At 40.1% G+C, this 27,372-nt stretch overlaps 1 protein-coding gene across 3 annotated transcripts; it reads right to left on the bottom strand.

The window, feature by feature from the left end:
* Positions 1 to 1,403: 1,403 nt before the first annotated feature.
* Positions 1,404 to 20,538, bottom strand: LOC111566038 (periostin). 3 transcript variants are annotated; one of them, XM_055017209.1, is made up of 24 exons: positions 20,276 to 20,538; positions 19,464 to 19,562; positions 14,502 to 14,566; positions 14,221 to 14,378; positions 13,891 to 14,055; positions 13,640 to 13,786; positions 13,375 to 13,516; positions 11,459 to 11,671; positions 11,234 to 11,368; positions 10,907 to 11,055; positions 10,224 to 10,360; positions 8,531 to 8,661; positions 8,124 to 8,254; positions 7,054 to 7,156; positions 6,896 to 6,963; positions 6,736 to 6,781; positions 6,617 to 6,649; positions 4,773 to 4,828; positions 4,487 to 4,700; positions 4,351 to 4,386; positions 2,648 to 2,692; positions 2,344 to 2,430; positions 2,228 to 2,263; positions 1,404 to 1,966 (listed from the first exon to the last, which is right to left on the bottom strand). In XM_055017209.1, the coding sequence occupies exons 1-24, from the start codon at positions 20,392 to 20,394 to the stop codon at positions 1,911 to 1,913; spliced, it is 2,571 nt and encodes an 856-aa protein (XP_054873184.1). In that variant the 5' UTR covers positions 20,395 to 20,538; the 3' UTR covers positions 1,404 to 1,910. The 3 variants fall into 3 exon arrangements, with proteins under 3 accessions (XP_054873184.1, XP_023122177.1, XP_023122184.1); XM_023266409.3 differs by having other exon boundaries at positions 4,487 to 4,828; positions 20,276 to 20,534; XM_023266416.3 differs by lacking the exon at positions 2,648 to 2,692 and having other exon boundaries at positions 4,487 to 4,828; positions 20,276 to 20,531.
* Between the last annotated feature and the right edge of the window lie 6,834 nt (positions 20,539 to 27,372).

A 27,372-nucleotide genomic window follows, 5' to 3' on the forward strand; every position in this document is an offset into this window, starting at 1 on the left:
GATAAAAGCTAAATCCACATGAACACACCTAGTAAGCTACCATTTACTATGTTGACCTCTTTTCGAGACTTTGTTATCTGGACTCTAAGATGTTAAGCCAGCAGTTCTTACGTCACGTTTAACTCTTTGTTGTGAACTGCCACAGATCCTTTGAATGATATCGCAAAAGAGCTGCACAACACGTGGACATAAAAGTCAGCTCTCTATCCCGTGTTACTTTGCTTCTCAAAAGGAAAAATAAAAATAATGCAGGAAAATATGAGTTCAACAGATGAACACTTGTGTGATATTACATACACATGTGCATGTACATGTGATACAGCAAAAATAGTACATTGTGTCACTATTATGTAATTCCTCCAATCTGGTATGGTTTTGGGTACATCTTCTCAGCATGCAGATGTCCACTGATCAGGAGATGCAAACGATAGATCAAGTCATGTGAGGCACACAAGTGGCTGCCCAAAGCCAGCAGTGGGTCTACAAAAGAAAATGCTTGATTAAGTCTAATGTTATTAAGACTGTTTGTGTTGAGTAAAAGTACAATCTGCTCAATTTGTGAAGATAAAATTTATATTTTTTTCCCCTACAAATATTTCTTCTTTGACTCTGTTGAGAACAGAATATGACAACAGTACAAGATATGACTTTATGATTCTTTTCTTGGACATTTTTACCTGCACATTATCCGATTAGAAAAGTGTGTAATAACAGTAAAATGTGATGAGGAGTGCTATGTTAATACCTTAGATAATGTGAAAGAAAGATATGTGAAATAAAGCAAGTGATATAAATTGTGAAAATTAACTAGAGAGGTTATGACTATTAAAAATCTCATGTTTAGATATTAAAATATCATCTTAAGAAATTGTGGACTCACGAAGTGTATTTTATGTAACTTGGATTAAGTTCTGTATTGAGGATTCTTACAGATTTTTTATTTATTTTTTTTTTTGAAGCTCCAGCTTTGGCGTTTTTAAATTAGTAGACATAGAGCAAAAGAAATAAACTATTCTCTCACTGTTAGACATGGAAGCTGCTCAATATTCTTTACAATTATAAGTAGATTTTCAGTATTTACATTAATATGTAGAAGAAATGCACAGATGGTTTATGTTGGTGGAAGATAAAGCTTCTTTTAATTTTGGCTCCCAGTTCAACATTAGTAAAGCAGATAGTCGTATGGAAAAGTGATTCTTCTAAAAAAAAAAAAAAAGATGAACTATGATAGAAAATAGAAAAAAAGAAGGAAGTTAATATTCTCAACTCATCATGTACACATCACTTGTTTTGAGGTACAAACAACAGATTGCGAAACCTACTTGTATATAATATTCACAAGTCAAGCTCACATTCATGAATGATTTTAGTTTTGTGGAAAAAAGAAATCATGAAAACTGAGGAAAAGTTTTTGTTTTTTTTAATTACCATGTGATAATTTACAGAAGTACAGTACAAAATCTAATGGAGGCAAAACACTGTTTCATTAAAACGCATCCATTGTACTGAATGCGAGCACCATAAAAAGCATACAAAAGTCTTCCCAAGCTATCTGTTTACAAATTGACTGGTTAAAAAACAAGCAAACCTTTAAAAATATCTCTCAGTGGTAGAATATATCTCACCTTTCGCCCACAATTAACCCATGCCAAAGATTCATATTTTACTTGCACACTTACATTACTTACAAAAAGGGTATTCTAATTTCACATCATGCCTATCACACACAGTATGGTCCAGATGGAATAGTAAACAATCTTAAGGGTGGTTTGGAAAAAGAAATTGCTAGACCTATTTGCTCTCTCTCCCTATTGGTCCACAGTTTTTCAATCATCCAGCGCTCAACCAGGAGCGTCGGAGAAGCATTCAGTCTCTGCGGTGAGCCCGAAGGTTTTCTCTCTCTGCTGGATTCACTCCCTTGGTTTGTGGTGACGCCTGACCAGCCTCGCTCTCCTCCTCATTCCAGCTGCAAAAGATGAGGCAGGGTTGACAAAGTTAATTAAGGCAGAGAACGTGTCAAGGTGGAAAGAAATGACAGCAGAAGAATAGGTGGAAGGACTCAAAGGTAGATAATGGAAAGAAGATCCTTGAGTGACAGATTGTGGTTAGATAGCTGACTTTTCCAATCCTATTTTCCTGCTGCAATTATGTAGTTTATGGCAAACTCTTTTCAGGCCCATCCAACATTAGTGTTGATAAAACCGTCATCACCTAATTATGATCTTACCTGGAGCTTTCCTTGCAGCAGCGAATCGACCTCCCTCTGTGAAATGAACAGACAACACAGTCAGTCAGCGCAGTTGGATGCAAAATCCATACAGATCTGCAGGTATGAGCGTTTACCTTGAATGATTTTGGTAATTCTCTCCGATTCCTCATCGATCAGACTTGGGTTGCCATGGATGGTGGTGATCTTGGAGAAGTCCGGACCTGAGTGTTTCAAACAAAACAATTAGGTGCAAAATGCAGGATGAAGTTTTTCCTCACATACAAAACCATATATGGAGTTACATTTAAAGTGCATCATATTCTCCTTCCCACCACACCACACAAGGATAAATACAGATTGAAAAACATGATAATTTCAAGGACGAAACAAATGAAAGACACCTTTTAGGTATAAAGTGTTCATGTAAGGACACCCTACCCTCAATGATCTGAGGCTCGTTCGCCGTGGTGTATCTGGCTCCACCTTCAGACGGGCAGCGGAGAAGGGTGTTGAAAGTCATTTAACGACTTAGCAACTGTACTGACTGACAGACGGACAGACTGACAGGTACATAAGCCCCGTAAAACACCTCCTCCGCCACCGCCAACATAAAGTCAAGCACAAATGTGCAGTATTTATGAGCACATGCACTTTCACACAAATGCACAGGGTGCAAAGTACAGGTGTGCAAGGGGCCCTCAGCTTAGAAAATCTGAGTAAATTCTGTGTCGCAGCCCACAAACTAAACTACAAAACAGCACAGAAGCAGCTGAAAAACCCTGCACCCACAAAAAACCAAAGGCCCAATAATCTGTGCTCACCTCCCCAATTTGCACATTATAATTTGCACCCTGCTCACACATACACATCACATTTGAGTAATGATAGCATTCTTTTCTGAGAGACAAGAACATGGACAATGAAATGAAGTCAGATGGATAAGTGGTGAGATGAACATACGTCCAAATCATGGTGTACCACAATCAGGAGAAGAACATGTACGGACCCTCTGATTTCGCTTTATGTAGTCATGTTCTTAACAATGAGCCCACACAAACATCGTAAACCAGAATGAGTTTGCAATGTTTAAGTTGTGGCTTGCCAAAGCTTGTCAAACTATATTGTACAGATTGTTCTAGTGTTCTTTGTGCCACACATACAGTATGTGCTCGTCTATTAAAGCAGCATATTATTAGAGAGTCGACCAGGATGCAATATATCTGCTCCAGCTGTGATTAAGTATAGGTAACAGAAATTGCAACTGTCAAGAAAAAGAAAATTGAGCTGTAATTGTCATCATAATAAGCTGTTTTTCTTCACTGTGGTTTAAAATGTAGGCAGTTACACTGCTGTAGATAGATACATCCAGCCACAAACACATGGTAATGATGTTCTGCTTGGTTAAATCTGATTTGGCATATCTTAATTTGGTGCAGCAATTAGTTTTTGTTTGTGTGTGTTTGTGGGTTGGTAATGTAGCTATAAAGAATCTTTATTTGTACCACAATGCCACCGACAGTTTTTTCTGCCTTCAGCAGATATGTCCTTTCTGGTTTTCTGGTGCAAACCTGACTTCAGAACTTTGGAGCCAGTCTGTTGTTTCAGTCAAGTCAGGAATGCTGTCGATGCTTATAAAGAAGTCGAGAAATTGAAAAGACAGGCTCAGGCAGCAGCAGAAACTCTGGCTGGCACTTAGCCAGCCGCAACAGCACAGGACGTGAACCATCTGGGTTGTTGGGTTTGTTTTTGAACCAGCAGTGGAAAGCAAGAATTCGAGCATCAGAGATAAAGAAATGGCTAGAAAACTAGCAGTTGAAACCAAAGCAATAAAGTCACTGCTTGTGCTCAAACATGGGCAGTACAGAGATTACAGTGACTTCTGTCAATATCTGTAGTCATACATATTCATCAGAAAGTAGGAATAGTTACTGAAGTACAGCGAAAGTGGCGCATACCATGAAAACGGTACTGTATGTCTGATGAATCAATTGGTGATTACCAAAAAATGTGAAATGCAATGTGAAATGAAATTCACGTGAGATGATGATGTTCAGTGGAAAACAGGACCCTGGATATATTTGTTGAAACAGCGGTAGAAGGTGCATGAAAGTCCTTAGATCTAGACTATCAAATAAACTTACCTGTAACCCTCTTTCCATCGGCATCAACCTCTGTACCTGCAGGGAAAGATACGATGTCGTCAAATCTGTGTCAAAACCTAAGTTGCACTCAAAATATGAACAATTTAAGCATTTTCTTAAAAAGTTCTGAACTTACCATCAATAACTCTTGTAACTTTGGTAATGGTAGACCCTCCCTTAATGACTCTGGTAACTTTGCTGCGTGAAGGATCTCCCTCAACGACCCTGGTCACTGTGGTGAGTGCAGGATCCCCCTCAATGACTCGGGTGACTTTGGTGAGTGCAGGATCCCCCTCGATGACTCGGGTCACTTTAGTGATGGACGGGTCTCCCTCGATGACTCTCGTTACCTTGGTGATCACAGGCTCACCCTCAACCACCACTTTAGTGACTGTTGGCTCTGTCTCTATGACTCTCGTTACCTTGGTGATGGTCGGCTCTCCTTCAATGACTCTGATCACCTTTGTGGAATCGGGGACTGTAGAGAGGGAGAGGTAACATGAGCATCCCTTAAGAATGACAGAAAGAAAGGTTATCTCTGAAACACTCCCGCTCTCTACTGGGAGTGAAGTAGGAGGCTGGAGGCACAGTGTGTGCTGTAATCGAGGCAGATTAGAACATGCAGTGGAACAAAGAGAAGCTGGCTTGTGTAGGATATTAGATTGTATCACTGAAAAAGAAAGGTTAATAAGTGCTGCTTTTACACAGCAAGCTGCTCTCTATGGACAGGTTTTCATTTTCTCCATTAGTCGTCATTAATCATTTTGAATAACTGTATTTTAAATATCACTTACATGTTTTTAGAGTTAAAAAAGTCCTGACTACTGCTTGAAAAATGATACGTGTACATCAGTCAATAAATTCCCATCTGGGGCAGGAAATCTTAGTAAAATCTTACAAATCCCACTTTGAATCAGTTTCAACAGAAGCTTCAGCCAGGAACATTCTTCTATGTATTTTATAGTGTCTGCTTCTGAGTGATGACTTTTTGTGTGACAGTATTTATATAAGTCATAAAGAGATGAAAGCTTACAGATGTGTGTGTTTTATCAGAGGGTTTTTGTAATCTCTGGCCTCAGGTCCCTTGATACGTGGCCCAGTTCAGTAATCAGAGCCTGAATCACATACGTCTTTCAAAGTCATCTAGAGATTGTTGTAATTTATGCCTGAAACTGTTTCGACTTTCCTTGATGAGTGCATATTACAATAAGGATGTATATCAACAGGACAATAAATTATTCCACCTAATGACTGTGCAGTAAAGATAATAAAATGACATACAGGTGTAGATCAAAATGAGGAATAGCTAGTTTGGTTTCCCCAGTCTTCCTACTCAGAAGGTCTGGCTCATCAATCAGTTGTATAATTTAATATTGTGCATCGGATGATATTACAGCACAATTTCTGTATTTTAGAACTTATACTGTAGCACCTCATAAAAAGTCCATGATAAATGATGCATTATAAATCTGCAGTTACCCTCAATTACCCCTCTTTAAAACAGGAACAGACAGGGCCTCTTTAAAAGCAATAAATCTCATCTTGTCGCTCCTGAACCCATATAACAAAATGATGTCTACTTGAAAGCTCTGTCAAAAGTGGATTAAACAAAGAATGATTTTTCCTTTTCCAAATTATGTTTGTGTAATGACACAGGAGGTTTAGAGAATGAATATTAGGATTCCAAAACAGTAGAAAATAGAAACCCAAGCTTTATCAAGCACAGCATTTGTATTTATTTATAGCAGAAAATTGCAAACCCCGGAGTCCAAGACTTCCCGCTCTATAGTCTCAGTAATTTGCCTAATCACCTCTGAAGACTTCATCTCTCCTATGTTACCCAATACATCAATGCACGCTCCCATTTGTGTGGAAGTGCACTGCACACAGTCCAGCTGAATGAGCAAGATCCAAGAATCCTCTATGGTCTCTGACCCTGTTATGCTTTGACAGTCTAATTACAGCATCCCTAAAGGAACTGCTTAAATATGCCAAGAGGCCCAAGTGGACTTAAGCAGTAGAGAGAGTACATAATCAGTGGAAAAAGAAGAGGAGAGACCAGGCAAGAGGCCTTAATGGAATGATGATAAGCATGTAATATGCATGTGGTGCCAGGATGGATTCCATTGTCAGAGCAGCTGCTTATTCCTGAGTGAAAACATCAGGTAGCTTCAGAGAAAGTCATGTTCCTTAGAAAATGCTAAACCTCTTCCATGACCAAACTTGATTCAGATCTTTTAATTGTGTGGTTAGTTGTGGGTCTTACCCTCAATATAATGAGTAGTTGTGATGGTCCTCTCTGTAAAGAAGCAACCTTAGTTAGAATTGTTGCAGGTTTAAATATATTTACATATCATATAGCAATAGAAGCACCGAGAAACTTACTGAGGAAGGTGAGAGGGATCTCAGCGTAAGAAAATCCAGAAACAAACTAAAGAACAAAAAGCATAACAGAATGGAAATAATAAGGTAAAAGAAACACAGACTGTAGTAAATTTCTCTTCGTCCTGCACATATTCACACACATATGTTTTTGCTTCACTACCTGTATCTGGATGTACTTAATCAGCTTCCTCAGGAGAACCAGGAGGTCCTGACGGCCCACAGGAAGGTCTATAAGTGTTACATATGATATGTATCAAACAAACTAGAATGCATCCAAGCGGAGAGAGGACATTGCAAGTTATTGTATAATGTTCTCACCCCCAGGATACAGAACATTCTTCACCACATGGATCACTCCATTTGTTGCCATCAGGTCGCTGTCTGGCACATCCACAGAATTTACATGGATAGAGTTGTTTACCTGGAAAAACAGTGAAGGCATTTGTTTTTCAAGGGCTATAAATAAACCAAAATCCGCAGCACAAGAATCTATTCTAAGTGATGTCTGGGAATTCCATTTAGGATTCATTTCTGATAATTTAATTGTCTCCTGGAAAGTGGAGAAGCTGAGTAGGTGACAGGTTTCACTCCCCCTCTCCCTGACTCACCCACCAAATTGAGCCCTATCACTTTCAGCCTCAGTTCGGTTTTAAAAGCCTTATCGCAAATTTCCATCAATCACTGTCCCCCCTTTTGCTTAACTGATTGAAGACCTAATAGCTCACCCTCCTACTGGTAAAATATCTAAAACAAGCTTTCCTGTGTCCATTAAGGAAGTCTTGCAGGCCTGATTTGAGACCTTGAGGCAAAATTGAGGTAATGGGTGAACTGTTGACAAAGCCGACATGGAGACTGATGAGCAAAGCAGGCAGAAACAAATGGCAGGTAGAGAGTAATAGGAGGGAGGGAGTGGTGGGTGAATACTGAGGGTAGGCGTTGATGGAAATGACAGGAAGCCAGGTTTTATTACTTTTGGCTTTTCTCCAGAGATTGAAGGATATTCTCCAGCTTTGAAGTAGATTAGCACGGGCTCTTTGATGCTATTGTTTAAATGAGAATGTGGGGAAAGATTGAGTTTAAGTCTCACGGTGGAGGCTCAGAATGCATATATATGTGGTTATTTAAAATTTGATTACCAACCGTTGGATATTGTCCTCTTTGCTTGTCAATTCCCTACATTGTTCTATACATTTTTTGGTGGGTGCATTCTCCAAAAATTGCACAGTCTAGTTATAGGGTAGTGGTAATCTAGTAGTCGGCCAAGTACTTTGAGATGTTTTATCGTGGTTAAACTCAGAAGGGAACGTCTATGACCGTTCAAAGTGTGGGCAAATTTAGGAAATAACTTATTTCACAAGACGCAAATACAAAATCAAATGATGACATACAGATAGAACTTGCAGGTTGTTGCCCTGGAAGGTTTTCAGAAGGTTGGTAACTCCTCCCTCTAATCCTCCATTGATGAAGACACCATTACTGATGTGGTACAGTAGAATGGTTCTCAAAGCATTCAGATCACCTGTCAATAAACAAACAAACAACTTTAATTCAGTTTTAAACATATATAGTGCTAATTCATAAGGTCAAGGTCAAGACCTTACAATATTATATTGCAAATGATTTACACGATTTTCATACTACACAGGAGAGTTGCCTTCCTTGATCTTTTCTCCACTTGTTTTTGTGTCATGTAACTACACATCAAGACTAAAAAGCTTGACAGCAATCGCAGAGCTTTAAAAAGGGAGATGCATGAAAGGATGTGGATATGTGTTCATTTCAGCGGAGTACTCACTTTTGAGCAGAGCAAAGTCCTCTTTACTGAGGCCATCAAAGGCATCGTCAGTTGGTGCAAAGATGGTGTAGGAGCCTTCTTGCTTCAGTAGCTCATCCAGACCTGCTGTCTCCATCAGCGACAGGAAAATCCTACATTTATTTAAATGAAACAATAGAAAGGAGAGAAGAAAATCGTTCGATTATTTAATAAGCATATAGGACTTCAGGAGTCAAATGAGGCCTAAACTTAAGAGCAGAAAGTAGATGGATTTTTTGCACTTTTAGATTTACGGAAATGATAAGGTGGGCCACGTTTTTTATCCACAAAGGCTGAAAATAATAACATTAAAATGTAATTTAAGCACATGGTCACTGCTGTCACATTCAGAGTTCTGTGAATGCAGTACATTGTACAGTAGATGTTGTAAGTCTTCCTTTTTTCTACATTAAGTAGTTATATTGTCAGTTTTCATTCTTTTAAATCATGGTGAGTGTTTATGTTAGCGATTGCCAAAACTCCAGTCAGTCAGGATATTAAGTCTATATATATATATTTCCCATGAGGAAAACAGCTCAAACTATAATGACACAATGACTTCTACTACGGAGTCCAGATTATATGTTTCACTTGGACCAAAAAATGGTCCTTTCAGTCATGAGGATTAGACTTTTGGCAGTGAAGGTCAGACTGGGATTTGTGTGACTTGTGTGGTCTCACTGAGTCACTTTCTTCAATTATCCATCATAAGCTTCGTCTGCTGCCTGTATGTCACCATAGAGCCATGAAATGTGACATGCTGATTTTAATTATGCCTATGTGACAACCTAAATTCTCACTTAAAGACTTTCTTTGTCTGCTGCTTTACAGACGCAAATTCTAAAGTGACTGAAAGTGAGAAGAACTTGACCCCAAGCAGGAAGGAACAAAGATGTCCCCTAGTTGAAATGTTTGCCTTGTGTCTGAAGCAACATGTGGTATCTTAAAAAAAACAAACATCAAAATATCAAAACAATGGCTAAAATTTGCTATCATAAACTACCAGTCATACCAGATTGTGATGAACTGAACAATTATGTTTTTAAGAGTTAATTTAGCCAAGCATTTTTTAAAACCTACAAATGTGAAGAAAGCAAATAAATAAACAATAGCCATGTTTCTACATGACTGTCAAGCAAATATGAAACTAACTTTTTAAAAAGGTCGTGGAAAAAAATCCACATGCTACTTAGATGTGTTTCCGTTAACCTGCTTGCAAACTGGAAACAAAACCAGTTGTTCGCCTGCTGCCAAAAAACCTCAAAGAAAGTTAAACAACCAAATCCTTCTATGGCAGCAAATGGAGAAAGATCTTCTGGAATTTTGTGCCAGCGGGCAAGTTGTAATTGTTCTGTCATGCCATCTGGTAATGGGCCATGTTTTGTGTTTCATGTCTTGAAGCGGAATAAGTTGATCAGAGTTAGGTTGGCTACAATAGAGCTTATTTGAAATAGCTGTTTCCAACTCCCATGAAGTGCATTAACTTTGTTTTGAAGAAGCTGAAAATTACCTCAAGCAAGTGTAAAAACAGCTTTGAGGATGTTATTTATTTTTATTTTGCCATTTCTGTTTTTTCATGCAATACATCAATGGAAACTAATGAGTACAGCTGATATGGCTAATAATGTAAAAACGTTTTTAAAAAAAATACTGCAAAATAAGATGTTATTCTTACTTGAAGCGTCCATCAGCAATTAGGAGCTCGTAGAGTGTTTTGTCAGCCGGTTTGATGAGAGACCTCAAGACATGGAGGGCCCCATTGCTTCCCTCCTTACCTCCACGTGTCATACATGCATTTTCTATGCACACAGCCTATGATGAGAGGAACATTTAGAGAGGAAATTCACAGTTGTAAAAGTCAAAGTACAAATCTGGTAACAATTTCTACATGGGGAGGAGGGCTGTCGGACTCCTATTTGATTGCGATCAATCAAACACAACTGTACAGCATTTCTGTGAAGAAATCAGACCCAGATGATTGGACTATCTGAACCACCAGAGGATAAACACACTTCATCTGGACTAATTAGCTGTTTTACTGCATTTGTTTACATTTGAAAGACAGCATAATCATGTTAACACTTGGTAAGGGGCCCGGTAATGGATTTCAGATTTCCAGTAAGCTGTTGCCCTTCCATTGTCTTTCACCTCTAATTTATCTTCTTTTCATGTTTCTTCCTGACTCAGTTTGACTCACTGATGCAACATCACACACACACACACACACACACACACACACACACACACACACACACACACACACACACACACACACACACACACACACACACACACACACACACACACACACACACACACACACACACACACACACACACACACACACACAGCTCTCACAGTGCGGTAAATGAAGACTCTGAGCAGTTTGCCGGCAATTGTTTCCAGCAGCTGTCCGTTGTAGAGCTCGCCGAGGGTGACTTTTAACTTCAAGATGTGGTTTTCCAGAATGACTCTCAGCAGGGTCTGGTCTGTTGACATCACCTCATCTGAGAAAACACACAGTAACATTGATGACTGGGTAATATCAGATCCCACAGATCCTTACTAAAACTTTGTACTGTGTGTGACTTTAAAAACAGTAAGATTTATGTATGAAAGACAGAATGCACCTGCTCTTTGTGCCACTCTGCTGCACATTAGAATGAGTGTAGACATCCAACTCACTAGTGAAAGCAGCGTTGACAGGAGCAAGCAGTGTGTACTCTGTCTTTGCACCGAGAGCAGCAGATAAGCCCAGTTCAGACACCATGTCGCTGAACGTGCTCTGGGACGCTCCCATAAGCTCCATCACTTCCTTGGCTGGTAGGAATCATACAACCATGTCAGGCTGGTGATCACATAAAAAAGGTACAGTCAAATGGTTTCAACAAATTCATGGTTGGGATTTACCTGAGTTTGGGATGAGCACCTGGTCTATGAGGTGGATGACGCCATTGGAGGCCACGATGTCTTTCTTCAGCACCATCTTGATGCCATTGACAGTCAGAGTGTCGCCATCGCAGCCGATCTCGATGGTGCTGCCCTCTGCAGTCTCATACACGGATCCCGCCATGATGGCTTCTGCACACTGGACGCTGTTCAGGAGGTGATAGTTCACCAGGGCTGAGAGAGACAGTGGGAGGCAAATTGAAAAATTAGCTGATCAGACTGCACTCTTTTAGACTTTTCCAGTCATTTTTGTAATCTACATATGCTATCCAAGATTTAAAGTTGTCAGAGAAAACACACTAATATTCTGTCTGCTCATTTTTGAAATGTTTAGGCACCTCTACCAACATTTACATATTGGATTACACCTTCAGCTGAGTCCAGCTGTCATACTAAGCTAGCAAAATTGCTCCATGAAAGCAATGCAACGGCAATGTGCAAGAACGTTTCCAAACCCACAAAAATTAAAATGTAATCAGTGTTGTACAAATGCCAAATTTCTCAGTGGCCCAAACAAAGCAAAGATATTCTCTTGCCTTTGAAGATTGTCCTGTTGCCAACTGTATGAGTTTATCTGAGGATATACTGTGTTTCCCAGAGGAAGCCGCTCGCTGCTCCTTCCCATTACTCAGCAACTAAGCAGATAAGCTGTTCCCTGCTTTCATTGTGTGGTGTCTGGACATTCTTGTGCATCTGTGTGTGGGTGTGTATAGTTCTTTATTTGTAAGAATTTGATGGGTACCTACATTTAGACACAGCATTTGTCAGGAATTTGCAGAATGGGGTTGAAAGATCATTTCAGTGTTTTACTTTAAATTGGACAACAAGCTGTCTGCATGGTTTAAGCTCATTTCATATCAACTTAATGTTGCAGGTTATCAAAACATCAGCAAGAGTCTACTGCCATGGAAGCAGCCTTGTCAGGATGAGGGTATGCACAATGGTTCTTTGTTAACTCTAGGATGTTCACACGCCTTCAAAAAATGTACTAACATGTTGATGTTTATCAGGTGAACTCTCTTTACAGTGATCACCGTCCTAGTTTGGCATGCCAGCAAATCAGCTTGGGCTGGACTGAAGGTCACTAGTGTGTTTATTATTCATATTTAGTATGTATTAAAAGAAGAAAAAGAGGTTTAAACCAGATGATGACACTTGATTACAAGTCAGTGGGCCCTAAATTGATTCCAAATTGTGCTCAAGAGGATATTTGTCTTAGTGAATTTAAATCCATCTAGGAATTGAAACATTTCAATTAAAAACAACAAATGTGAAACTCGGCATGGTGCTGGAGGAAAAGTCATGCACTTCCAAAACTCATTACGACTACTGGGACAGATGATTAACTGTGCAAATATCTGCCAGTTCATCTAGATGATGTTTATACACATTCATCAGCCACAACATTAAAACCACCTGCTTAAAGAAATTGTGTAAGTCCCCTGTGTGCAGCCAAAACATCTCTAAATTGTTAAGGCACTGAGGAGTTTGGAGACCTGGTCAATGTCTTGAAGTTCTTTGGACTGGGTTCTTCAAGTTGCTCCTGAGATTTTTTTTTTACAGTTTGGCAGAATGTATTGTCCTGCTGGGAGAGGCTGCTGCTGTTGGGGAGTGTCGTTGCCATTAGGGAGGTGCGCATGGTTTGCAATAATGTTCAGGTGGTTGGTATGTCAAAGAAACATCCACAGGAGTCAAGGGTTCCCAGCAGAGCATTGCATTATTTTGAAAAATGTTATTCACTTCACCTGGTGGTCATTTTATTGTTGTGGTTGATCAGTGTATGTCACTGTATGTGGGAAAGTTTCAGCTGTTGGTGGAGTGCAAGGAAAAGAATAAGCTCCTTTTCTACATCATCATTAGTGCATCTCACGTTGTACCTGCAATAATAGTCTTGTCTCCCATGATACGCTCCAGATAGCCTGGGCTCAGTTTGTCAAAGGCTTCATTAGTTGGAGCGAACAAAGTAAATTGGCCAGGTTTGTCCAGCTTGTCCATTATTTCAGAAGCTATTGCCGCAGCCTGGGAAGAAAAGCATTTTTTGTCACTCTGAGAGATGCAAAAACTGATGCTGTTTCTTTGCTGTGATTGGTTTTTGACACACTTTGTAAATGTTTTCTCCGGATCAGTGTAAATTTAACATACGCTGAAAGAGGAGAGGTCCTCGTTGACATCCAGTATATCCTTGATGGTGTTACCCACAGCGCTGATCACCCGATCGATCACATGCACCACACCGTTTGTGGCCACCTGGTTACCATGGATGATCCTGGCACAGTTCACCGTCACAACCTTCACAGAGAGGGAACGTTTTATTAAGCGGAGATCATCTGTGACTGTCAAGGCCCTTTATAGACAAAATTCAAGCATTCGTGCGAGTTTGTGCATAAACTGACCCCATTTGAATAGTGATTGATGTAGAGCCCCAGGTCATTGTACATAGAAGTAAGACTCATGCCATTCTTCAGGTCTTTGGTCAAAAGACGACGGTTCACCATGTGGAAGTGAAGAGCGTTGTACAGCTCGATGTTCACGTTGCTCACCAGTGCAGCTCGTACATGCTTTAGAAATCACAAAATTAATCAAAAGGCAGTTTGTGTGTGTGTGTGTGTGTGTGTGTGTGTGTGTGTGTGTGTGTGTGTGTGTGTGTGTGGAGTGTGTGTGTGTGAAATTAATACTGCACTTGGGCTCTTTTAGAAAAGCTTTAAAATGTTCAGTTTACTCACATCCTCCAGCTGATCCCAGGCATCATTGCTTGGTGCAAACATGGTGAAGGAACCTTTGCCTTCGATTTCCTCTCTCAGCTTGGATATATCCGAGTATTGCTGTGTGGTTGTAGCCTTTACAAGGCCCAGCGTGCCATAAACATGGTCAATAGGAGCCACTGTGGGATGGCAGGGAGGTTATTATAAAAGCAAGCTGACATTTTGAGTTGACTTTGAAACAATAGTTGCTACAGAGAATAATATTCCTGGACCAGATTTGGGCTGTGGTGTCAGCCACTTACCTGCAGGGCATCCTCTCATGCCCTCCAGCTTCATGTACCCAGGACAGCATTCATATATGACCACACTGCCAAAATAAAAAGAGAGCACAAAAATGTTAGACTCATATGTGAATCTGTCGATTATTGATCATCCATCCATCATCTACACACCGCTTAATACTCATTAGTGTCACGGGGGGCCTTGAGTCTACAACAGCTGACACACTGGACAGGTCACCAGTCTATCACAGGGCAACGTATACAGACAAACAATCACACTTGCATTCATACCTAGGGACAATTTAGAGTTATCAGTTAACCTCAGAGTGTTTTTGGACTGTGGGAGGAAGCCGGAGAACCCAGAGAAAACCCACACATGCACAGGGAGAACATGCAAACTCCATGCAGAAAGATCCCGGGAAGGAAGGATGTGAACTGCAAGGCGAAATTACTATCCACCAAGCCACTGTGCAGCCCATTATTGATGTGAAAAAGAAAATAAAGACAAGAAATAAATTTTATTCTTATGCACAAGGTACAAAAGATCAATACTGTTGTTGGAGGAGAACTGTACATTAGAATGTTTTACTGTTTTTGCGATGGCATAAGTAAAAATAAAATAGACCAAGATGCAATCTGAATGTATTGCAAGTTGAAAGAACAAAAGACACTTGCCAGATAAACAAAGCAGTAATGACAGCTGTGGAAAAGAAAAACAGCTTTGGCATTTATAAGAGAATGACAAATGCTTGGATTCAGTGAAAACATCCATTATCCATTAATAAATCCATTATCACGCGAAGCCCATTTGGAATTTAAAAGCGAAAAAATGATGGCATAAGAAAACATCTTTGAAAACGGCAATAAACACACAATTAACATGAAAGCGATTCATTAAATGCTTCCACAAGCAAACTGACAGCACGCAACTCCCAACAGGCCAATCACAGAGAAGACATTTAAAACCTGAACAAGACATTTGCTTCAACAGTCAGCCAATATAATTTCCAACAGCTCACACAACAGCAATAAACCCAGCAAATGAAAGGACCTAATATAAGAAAAAAAGTACAGCAACAGCTATTTGTTAGCAACATAATCAAAACAGACCCTGAGACCGTGAATCGTAAATTGCATTGAAAAGCTGTGCATTATCAGTAAGCAACTCTCAACTCCAAACTATTCTGCTGCCTAAAACATGTAAAGAATCACTTCAGTGGGCTCCTGCACATCGTCAAATCCAGCCCCACAGTCGGAGAAACTTTACAGAAACAGCCACCACATTCCAAAGGAAATCAAAGATTTACAGTATAGAGTCCATGTTCAGATACTGTAAGTGTGTTAACATGGAAACCAGACAGAGCTGTCTGCTGACCCCTTTGCCATTTCTTCTGGGTCATTAATCTAATTTCTGGGGAAGCTTTTATGAAAAACAAATCCTGATATACAGTCAGCTTCTTGTGTCCATTAAGTAGATTTAGATTTTGGTGTGGAAGGAGCAGCTTTTGAAAATTTGTGAAAACAGAGCTCAAAGAAGCAGAAACATCCTGGCAGGAAACTGGGAGGAACTGCGAACACTCAGCGTGCCAGATGAGGTGTGCAGTTGACTCACGCTCCTCTATCAGCTCATTCGCTTTGCAGGGACTCGTGTTGCACTTGAAAGGTAGTCTGAGGCGAGAGGAGGCCGATACTGTGAGCCAAAAGTCAGTAATGTAAGTTTAAGGGAGGAGATGAATTATGTTTTTCACATAAAGTTTGGCTTGGACTTTTCCAAAGTTAACACACATCTTCCAAGAAGCTAACAAACTAGGAAGTGAGTCAACATTGGATGCTCAACAGCAATCCACCAGAGAAACAGCCACTGAGCTCTTGAATCAATTTAATTGGGGTCTAACCCGAAGCACTTTATGGGTTCCAGTTGGAGCTTTCAGTGTGTTTACTGAGGAGTTTGTTTAGAGAAGTCTCCTTGGAGCTTATTACACATTCAGTGTATTTGATGCAGAGCCCTAAGCTTTCCTGTTCTCTGTTTTACCATGGAAATACTGTGCTTCTATATGAATGCAGGGCTTTTTGTATATAACTCACATCCAAAACAAATAACTGTTTGCTTTCCTTGCAGGAATGAACAGTAGTGATATATTATGCAACAACAAATTACTCCCCTTATAGCCTACTTCAAACATACACACCAAAAAAAGCAGCATCACTCACTTTCTCCCCTCAACTTCCTCAAATGACTCACATGTTTTGGCTACCGCTGTAATCCACTTTAATGGACATTTGTCTAGTTATGGAAATGTGTGTGATGACACTGAAAACCAAGCTGTTTTATGTGCAATAGCCATGTTGCTTATACAGCACTCATTCTAGGCTTTGACACTAATTTCTATAATGCAAAATAGAAAATTATAAACGCATGACTGGCTGTCAGGAAGTCATGAAGTCATCGCTCCCCAGCTGTGCTCTGACAGGATAATAGATGGCATAGACACCAGAGACATAGCTAGCCGGTGCGCTGCGACCAGACCTCTGACAGGGTCGCTGCATGAAACAGCTCAATGTGGCTTCCAGATGAGCAGATGTGCAAACATAGTGCGCACACACACACACACACACACACACATACTGTAGTTGCACAGAAACACTAGCTGGGGGGTTGTCTGGCATCGCATGAAAACATTACAATTTTTTCTGTTACATAATCAATACTCCAGAGTCTGTCATGTTTGCTGCTCATCCTTCCTAAATACTGTGCAAACATTGTTTACATATATATATATATATATATATATATATATATATATATACATATACACACACACACACACACACACACACACACACACAAGGAAGTGGACTTCAAATTAAAACTGCAAAATCTTACAACTTCTCGGGCATTACTGTGGATCAACTGCAATTAATAATCATACGCTCCATGCGGGTTGAATCCACAACCTAAAAATTCACTGCTTTGAAGAAAATTGCTTCCACCTGAACTTCAAGGAGCTCCATTCAAGAGTCCCAGGTGGAATTAAGACATCATGAAATCCCTATAGTATCATTATATCAAAAGTTAAAAAAAAGTAAATAATTAAGAGAAAATATCGCGGTGTACAAACATCATTTGTCCTTTGTGACAATTGTTTTAAGAGATGCACTGCAGGTACCCTCATAGCTTGTTCTGACACCACCTTGTTTCTGCACCAACCCACTGTGAAGTCTGCAAACAGCCTCAAACACTCTGTCCTAATCTCTCATCAACACCAAATCCAAGTCAGACATAACCACAGCTGGATGGATTTCCTCCACTGCCGCTGAACAATGTCCTCACTGTGACCACAGACAACGGCAGAGAGAGTCAATGTATTGCATTGATGGTCTGTTTCAGTTGTATTTTATTCAAATTGTTATTTGTTTAGTTGTTCGCTGATGGAAAATACGAAAACTTTGGATGCACTTTCATCAGAATATTTATATGATTGATGGTTGATGTGATTTTTTTTGTAGGTTTTTACTGAAGGCATATTTTATTTATTTTTTTGCATTTGAACTAAAGTCTTTTTATACCTGATCTTAGTCAATTTTATTTCAACTTAAGAAACTGTTAACTGGAATTTTTCAAATGTGGTGCAACTTTATCAGGCTTTGCTAATCCCAAAGACAATAAACAATCAAACATATTTGGTTCCTTAGAAACCCTTTTTACCCTCCTGCTTTGTACCCTCATGTGATTTCATCTTATCTTTTTATTCCTGGGTGATTTCATGTAATATGATCTGTATGTGCTGGAGAATATGACACACCCCTACACTCAAATTATGCTTTTATCCATTGTCTCTCTTATCTCCTCTTTTTCAGACTTATCTACACAGTTTGTTCCAGTCAACTGTATGAGCAAGAAAAAGTGTGTGTGTGTGTGTGTGTGTGTGTCTGCATTGTACTCTTGTTTGTGCATGTGTGTTAATGACAGAGACTAAGTGAGAAAGAGCTTATTTCTTCACTCTCTCACTGCACTTGGCCACCCACAAGGCAGATGAGCTCCAGCTGAGCCTTACACTCCACATTTTTTACACTACTAATCAATTCATTCTGCACATTATGTCACAAGAAACGATTACGCCGACTTAAATCTGCCAACAACATGCCCTTCTCTAAATAAATGTTGGCTTTTTAATAAGTTTAAACCAGCACCACTGAGGTCCAAAACTGTATAAATTTTCACTGTAGGACACCTTAACCAGCATCATTCTAGCAGCAGTTTTTTTTACAGCTCACCCAAAGGATGTATCGCCTCAAAAATAAAGAGCAACTTCTTTTCATTCACACAAACGCTCCATTCACACACATGTAGCACAAATCAAGTACTCGCTACACATGCCAAGAACCTAAATCTACTGGAACTAAAGATGAAATATATTATCTGTTCCACCCAACTGCATACAGGCACTAAAGAGCAAATAGACGGATGTTTTCCCTGAGTACCTGAAACATGTTGGATTTCAAGCATCAATCATTGCTGAGAAGCATTTACAACATCAACAGGCCTACAATAGAAGTAAATCCCTGGCCAGCAGGCTACGGAGCATGTCCAGACATGAGAGGAAGGGAGAGGTGAATGAGGACGGAGACTAAGAAAGAGTGCATACAGAGGTTCCATGTGTAGGAAACAGAGTGTGAAATCCAGATGCAAAAGACAAATAAATGTTTATATGTATGATGAAAATGTCCACCAGATCCAGATAAGTGGGGTCAAAACAAAGTTGATGTCTGCTGATTCTGTTATACTAAAAGGTGAGAAGTTAGTGTGGAGGGGAAATCCATCTGAAACATCAAATATTGATGTTTGTCTGGCTGGTTAAGAAAATCATGCTCACTATGGGCATAACGTGTGAAAGCTGGGAATGGTTTGCACTTTGGATTTGGTGCAGGTAATAAGAAAAAAAACATGTCAGTCAGTCATTAAGCCTTTAGGTACAGACTTACGCCTTCTTGCCACAGATGGAGCCTTTGTACCAGTTCCTGCATGTGCTGAAGTACTTCTTTTTGGTGCCCAGGACCTGCTGCAGAGCGCACACATTGGGTCTGTAAGAGGAGGGAGGACAGCGGGATGAGGGAGTGACAAAGGAAGTGCAAAAGCAGGGTTAGGAGGGAAAGGCCAGGATGTGGGAGTGGGAGTGGGTGAGGGCAGGCGAGGGGAGAGGGAGGATGAAGGACAATAAGATGAGAAGATGTGGGGGGTTGTTGAGTGGATGTATGAAACAGAAAATGCTTCATATGGGTAAAGAAAAAATGCAAATGTTTGTGTTCTTAGCAATACATATTAGAAACTGGCTAACTAACAATTAGCTGCACATAATTAAAACTTTTTTCTATTATTTTTTATTATTGGAAATTAATTTCAGCATGCAATAGCAGCCCATGAAAACAGCTATTTAAATTTTCAATTCAGTTAAATTTTTAAATACTGACTTGGGCATATTTTTTTTTTATAGTGGAAGATTGAATGAAAGGGAGAGACAGTATTGAATTTTCCATGTTGGCTTTAATCAATACCTTCATCACTGTGGCTGACCTGTTTGTCAAATTGTGATCAGGTCTACTATGCAAGTTAAAACCACCTTCAAAACTAGCACAAATAGCAAATCTGACATACTAAGGAGTTCACATATCACATATCAAACGCAATTTATGACTTAACAAGTGCACCCTCACAGAAACACGCTGATTAGAAGTGTTAAAAGGATGAGTTATCTGCAAAAGAGTAAACTTTAAATATTGCTCCCCCATCTCCTTACCCTTCATTCCTGGCCCGTATGCGGCTGTGGGTGACGATCTTGTCATAGGCTGAGGAGTCGACGCTCCCCAGAGAGCAGAGCGCCACCAGCACTAAGGTCACCACTGGCAGCTGATGCATCCTGGTCAGTTATCAGTCCTCTGCGAGGGCACAAACGCACACTCCTCTTGTCTTTTAAATAACACGCACACACACCCACACACATACACCCGTTACCCCCCCAGAAATACACAGGAGATATGGGAGCACATGTGAGAGAGGGAGCTTTTATACCAACAACCACCTCTCTCTCTCTCTCTCTCTTCCTCTAACACACCCACTCCCTTGTTTTACTCCCTCACTGTCCTTTCCATACCATTACGTCCTGGTCTCACCCGCACACGCCCTCCTGCTTAGTCAAAATCCTTCCTCCAGCTCTGACTCCAGCTCCGTGCTCATTGTCTCCTCCTCCCTCATGTCGTTTCACGTGAATTTTGCATGAATTTCTTGACCACCATCACATCCCAGAGCACCAAGGACACCCTGTGATTCAAACTTTACATTGCTTCCCACTCCTAAGTGTCAGGCTCTCGTTAAAGTGAGTTACAACTATGTAATACAGAGCATAAGAACAAACAAATTAATACACATAAATAAAGGTAGATGTTTAGTAACTAATTGCAAGTTATGATATTTTGCATTCAGGCCCTTAGGACACCTCTAATATCTGTCCTTGAGACATTTGACAACAAAATCTGTGAATTAAATTGACAGGAATGTCTTAACAGGCTAGAAAATAAAATTGGAAACCATTCTCAAAGAGCCCTATTAGGAATCCGTGTAGATCATAGTTTTGCACTTAACGCTGCGCTTGACAGAAACCAGAATGTATTTTTATCAACTCCTCCTGGGATACCACTCACCTCCCTTTTTACTTTTATGATGTGGATTTATCATTTCGACCAACCTTTCCTCCCTTGGACTCCCATTTGTGCTTCTCCTCTCTTTTCATGCTCCCTGCTGTCATGTTTGGCGTTCAGCATCTCAACTCTTACCAGGTCCCAACATTTCCCCACAGTATCTCATCACGGCAGCCAGATCTGATACAGCTTCAAAGCGAAAACCCATCATGAAACAGGCTCCCCTGGACGTCGCCATGTACAGTCTTGACTTCTGAACATGCTTCACGCTGCTTGTGCATTGAAGGAAGAGCTATCGTTTGACAAATGTGACCACAGACAGAGTGTACTGAGGTACAGGCACATGTTTAATCTAGAATACAGTAAGATAGGGACCTGTGAATGAATAAACTCCTGAATGTAAAGAAACTCTACACTGTTTACTGCTCTGTTTCCTCTAGAATGTGTGGGTCTATATAGTCCTCACTTCTTGCTGTTACTACTCCTCTCCAATTGCTGCAGCTTGAGCACACTAGCCCACCTATGACTCTGCTCACACACTATAAAACTACTCTATGGTACACAAGTTGTAGTATTGGAGTAATTCAACCATACATGTTAGAAATGGAACCCAGCTCTGAAAAAGGAATGGTTCCTTGAACTTGTCTGAAACCCTGGAAGTCTGAATCCACGTTTTTGAGTATACGTTTGCTAGTACTGTAGTTTTAAGGCAGAAAATACTCAACCATGGCATTGACCGACTACTTGGCTCATGATTTGTCTTCTAGCACATAAAAAACACCACATGAACATGTCAACAACTTCAAAACTTAATTGTCAAGGGTTCTTTACTACTTTCAGTGGTTTGTGATCAAAAGAAATGAATTTTGTTCTGAAAATGATCTTTACTCAATCATGGTAAATCACAGATTTACTCACTTCTCATGAACTCACATGACCTCTGCAGTCCCAGAGATGACAGGAGGCTGAGCAGCCTTCCAGAGAACCTCCTCCCTTTGGACACAACTTTTTTATCTTTGAGTGGAATCTAGCATTTAAGAAAAGAAAAAACACACTTAAACTGAGGACAGGGATATTAAGTCCAGACTACAACTGACACACAAACTCGATGAATGTGATCTATTGTGCAATGTGTTGAACAGGTACTGAGTTCCTCTAGCTATCTCTTTTTTCTCATGTTCATATAATTGATACAAACCTTTAAGAAAAAATTTGTGTCACTATTTGCTGCACCACAGTTCTGCCCAGGGTTGTGGAATTAATTGATCCTGCAGACATGCTGGCAGAGAAGCAGACAGCAAGAACTCTATCCTATGTGTGACATCCCCCCCTAGTGGGAAAGACTTGTCAATACGCTCAAGTGTGAAGCCTCTACTTCTCAATGACATAACAACCATCCACTTTATTAGGTACACATCCATCAGCTATGCACGGCTTAATCCTCATTAGTGTCGCGGGTGGGCTGGAGCCTATCCCAGCTGGCTTAGGGCGAGGGACAGATCACCAGTCTATCGCTATATATACAGACAAACAATCACATTCACATTCACACCTACTGAAAATTCAGTTACCAGTTAACCTGAGCATGTTTTTGGACTGTGGGAGGAAGCCGGAGTACCCGGAGGACCCATGCACAGGGAGAACATGGAAACTCCTTGCAGAAAGATCCCAGGAAGGCCAGGACACAAACCGGGGATCTTCTAGCTGCAAGGTGAAAGTGCTAACCACCAAGCCAGTGTGCAGCACTATTAGGTACACATGTGAAACCTAATGTGAACTAATACGACAGATCTGCCACAAATTTTACCTTTACAAAAGATTCTACACTGTCAGTTTTCGATGATGTCGTCAAAAGGGTGATGGGGTTTTTTTCCTCTACAGCAGTGGGCCTCTTCAAATAGGCCAGATACCCTCAGTGACATTACCCTTCTTCCCCCACCACAGACATTGACTCTATGTTACATTAATGCACAGCTTCAATAGGATTGTTGTTACCTGTTCTATGTATTATCTGCACATTTCAAGTTCCTGCTGACACTACTAGCTATATAACCTTGCATATTCTCTTCCCGCTTCCTCACACAGTCCAAAAAACTGTAGGCAAATCACATTCATACTTTAATGTTAAAAAACAATCTGATGGTTCAAAACTGATCAGTAAAGTCACTTTGAAAGTCACATAGTACTGTTGTTACTGAATAAGATAGAACCCTGCAAAACACACACGACTGTAAGCATGTATATATGCATGGTTACCATTCTTGTGCTTCTGCATCTGTGACAGCCTGTTTGAGTGCGGTTGGAAAATCTATCAGCAACCCAGGAGCATTTCAGCACAGCCTTTTGATCACACATGGAGCACAGTTTCATCATCTGTTGAATATTTCATCTCTTTTTCACTTGCTCGGTCACTTGTGCACTGATAGAAATTACAGGCCACTAAAGTACAAATAGGAAAGTGATAGCAGTGAAAGCAGGCAAAGAAAAAAAAAATCAGTTCAGAGAAAACAAAAATGTCCAGTCTGTGATGGGGAAGATGCAGGGCAGTTGATGCAATCTTGCTCTCATGCACTCATTTTTGAATGTAAACGTTATTGGCTTAAGTGGGACAATGGTGACTTCTGCTGGGATTTGTTTTTGTTCTTCTTCTTTGCCATGTTCTTTTTGCAGTCTGAGAGAAGTACGCCTTTGTCTTTTTGCAGCTACAGAAAGTTATTTAGAGTGGTTTGGCTACCTGGACTGAAAAGTACGTTCACACATACATTCAACTCCAAAGGAGACAACAAAAGCAGGATAAATAAGTCAACTTCACAACGAGAGAGGAACCGTTTGCAAATGTGACTAACCATGTAAGTTTCTACAAACACTTCAGTTGCTGAAATTCAGAGCATGACTGAAAAAATATGAAAAATCACGGCATGAATTACTTACAGAATTGTGGAAATTCCTCTCTAAAAATGAAAGGCAGGCTCACATGTAAGAAGACTGCTCAAGATAAGGCGTGAAAGATTAATGCAATAAGGATCAAATATGGTTTCAGATCAACCTACTAACCAGACACACTTGTTCTCATGTTTGTTAGACATACTAATAAATAACACACTGGACTGTGGTGATTTGTTTCAACAGAACACGTTCTAGTCAGATTCTTCACATTTCACATTTCAGCATACTTGAAAATGGAGACCAGTGATCTTCACGTGTTCATGGTTTGAGAAACTGATTCCTGTGGACAACAATGTTCTGGTGAACTTTAAAATATTTAACTCACGCAACACAAGTGCATCAATCCATAAAATGGAAAGTTGTTCCTTTAGATTTTACATTGGATCAAACTAGAGCGGACGCTTTGATTGTGGAATCATGTTTTTACCATCTCAGAAATATTTTCTAAAACACGGCGTATTTTAACTTTGAAAGACCCTGAGGCCATTTTACCCGTTTTTATTTCTTCTTGGTCTTATTACTGTAACAGTCTTTTTACCTTCCTGATACTTTAGAATTTAGCTGAACTACACAGCTAAAAGCTTGTTGATGTTTATATATGTGTTGATCTGTTATCTGGAACAAAACCTTCTCCGGAGCAGGTGAGGAGTTCAGCATCAGTTACCATGGTGATGTACCTGGTAAATCCTCTAGTAACACTGTTTATCTGAGTGCTTGCCTCCTTTTCAGCAGTCAGATGATCGATCTTTGTGATCGGTCACCATATTGACATGATAGCATCACGCACTTGCTGCAGATTTGTGGGCTGCACATCCATGATGCAAATCTCCCGTTCCACCACATCCTAAAGGTTCTATTGGATTGAGATCCGATGACTGTGGAGGCCATTGGAGTACAGTGAACTCATTGTTATGTTGAAGAAACCAGTTTGAGATGATTTGAGCTTTGTGATATGGAGCATTATCCTGCTGGAGGTAGCTCTTAGAAGATGGTCCACTGTGGTCACATAGGAATGGACATGGTTAGCAACACTCAGATAGGCTGTGCTGTTTAAATCATGCTCAGTTGGTACTAAGAGGTCCAAAGTGTGGCAAGAAAATATCCCCCACACCATTAAACCACAAGCAACCTTAACCATTGATACAGTGCAGGATGGATCCATGCTTTTATGTTGTTTATGGCAAATTCTGGCCCTACATCTGAATATTGATGTTGAAATGGAGGCTCATCAGACCACGCAATGTTTTTCCAATCTTCTATTGTGCAATTTTGGTGAGCCTGTGTGAACTGTAGCCTCAGTTTCCTGTTCTTAGCTGACAGGAGTGGCACCCGGTGTGGTCCTCTGCTGCTGTAGCCCATCTTTTTCAAGGTGTTGTGCATTCAGAGATGGCATTCTGCATTCCTTGGTTGTAACCAGTGGTTCTTTGAGTTACTGTTGCCTTTCTATCATCTCCAACCAGTCTGCCCATTCTCCTCTGACCTCTCACATCAACAAGGCATTTTTGTCCACACAACTGCCGCTCACTGGGTATTTTCTCTTTTTCTGACCATTCTCTGTAAACCCTAGAGATGGTTGTGTGTGAAAATCCCAGTAGATCAGCAGATTCGGAAATATTCAGACCAGCCCGTCTGACACCAGCAACCATGCCACATTCAAAGTCTCTCTCACACTCACACACACACACACACACACACACACACACACACACACACACACACACACACACACACACACACACACACACACACACACACACACACACACACACACACACACACACACACACACACACACACACACACACACACACACACACACACACACACACACACACACACACAGAGCACACAATGGCTGTTAAATGGTCGAGTAGGTTTTCCATTCATTATGGATTTATAAATCGTCAATCCCCTGCTCCCCTTCTGGTGGTTGAGCGAGACTCGGGAACGAAGGCAAAGTGATGTAATAACTGCAGTAAAGTTTGGTTAACAAGCTCATGCTCTTCTTGGGAGTGAGAGAGTTTTCAATGGTGCTGCAAGACCAGCTGCTAAAGAGGTGGAAATGTGCTGGCAGATAAATTAGTCCTTTGACTTTGTGGTTTTGCTGTTCTGACTGTGAAATAATGAAGAGACATTTCATAAATGAGTGGAAAAATTGTTGGGAAAGAAGGAAAAAGCTTCCTGAAAGGATTCATGATTCTGTACAGTAATTTATTACATTATAAATGCAGTCATATGCCACCCGCTTCCTGGGATCCATAATCTACTCACAATGCTCAAATGTAACATCCTACTGTTGCTAAGGCTTAAACAGTTTTACATACAGTTTACTTTTTTAAAAAATCTTTTTAACCTTTTAAATAGCATACAGTGAAAGTAGTGTACTGCCTGGGATGGATATTTTGTGATGTATTTAAATGGCTAAATAGCTTTTTAAACTAATATTGCATTTAGAAATACTTCTTGTCTGAGAGACGGTTCACAAAGCTGATGTGTCTCTGGAAGGTTTCTAAAGTGGGATTTTGAAAGTGATGTGCTTTAAAATGTAGCAAAATAAAACACTAACAAATGATTTCTAATTACCTTGGGTTTGGAGACTACCTCATTCTTCTTCTTCTCCAGTGACTAATCTAGAAACTCTATGTGCTTTTAATTTAGACCCTCAGGAGTGAAGTGAACCTTTAGAACATCAGTCCTTTAAATAGGACACGATTAAGGAATCTTTTTTCAGATACTGCCTGGCCAAACTCATATAAATGTCCACATGATACTTATTAACCCATTAACACTCTCTGTATTATCTCCAGTGACAGCTTAATGGAGAAACATAACCTGATGATATGGTTGTGGTATTATATGGATGTTCTTTCATGGTTTTGTAGTCCATTTAAAAAAACACAAATGGGTTATTATTGACAGATTAAATGCATGAAAACAGCAAAGAAAACAGAGCTGTGCTTTTTAAAAAAATCATTTTCTTTAACCTAACCAATGATGTTCTTGAGCTATTTAGAGTGAATGCCTCTTTTGTTTTCTGTGGAATCAATTTATCAATGACTATGTGAAGACAAAAGACTTTAAAATATCATTACTGTCTATATTTTCTAAAATAAAGTACTGTCAGCTAAAGATAAAAATTTCCAAAAGTGACATACTTCAAAGTATAACTGTTGTTGCACTGTGACAGCATCGTAGTGTTTAAGTATTCAGTTCTGTCTGCAATTTGCACTGAAAAAAGAAAAAAAGCAGAATA

Source organism: Amphiprion ocellaris, chromosome 14, assembly GCF_022539595.1.
Source record: "Amphiprion ocellaris isolate individual 3 ecotype Okinawa chromosome 14, ASM2253959v1, whole genome shotgun sequence".
In the NCBI taxonomy this organism is placed as follows: Eukaryota; Metazoa; Chordata; class Actinopteri; family Pomacentridae; genus Amphiprion; species Amphiprion ocellaris.

Coding starts and splice junctions, on each gene's coding strand:
- LOC111566038 (XM_023266409.3), bottom strand. CDS start 20,394: ATGCATCAGCTGCCAGTGGTGACCTTAGTGCTGGTGGCGCTCTGCTCT. Junction 13,787..13,890: donor TCAATCACTATTCAAATGGG/GTCAGTTTATGC, acceptor CTCTCTGTGAAG/GTTGTGACGGTGAACTGTGC. Junction 4,387..4,486: donor AGTTACAAGAGTTATTGATG/GTAAGTTCAGAA, acceptor CTTTCCCTGCAG/GTACAGAGGTTGATGCCGAT.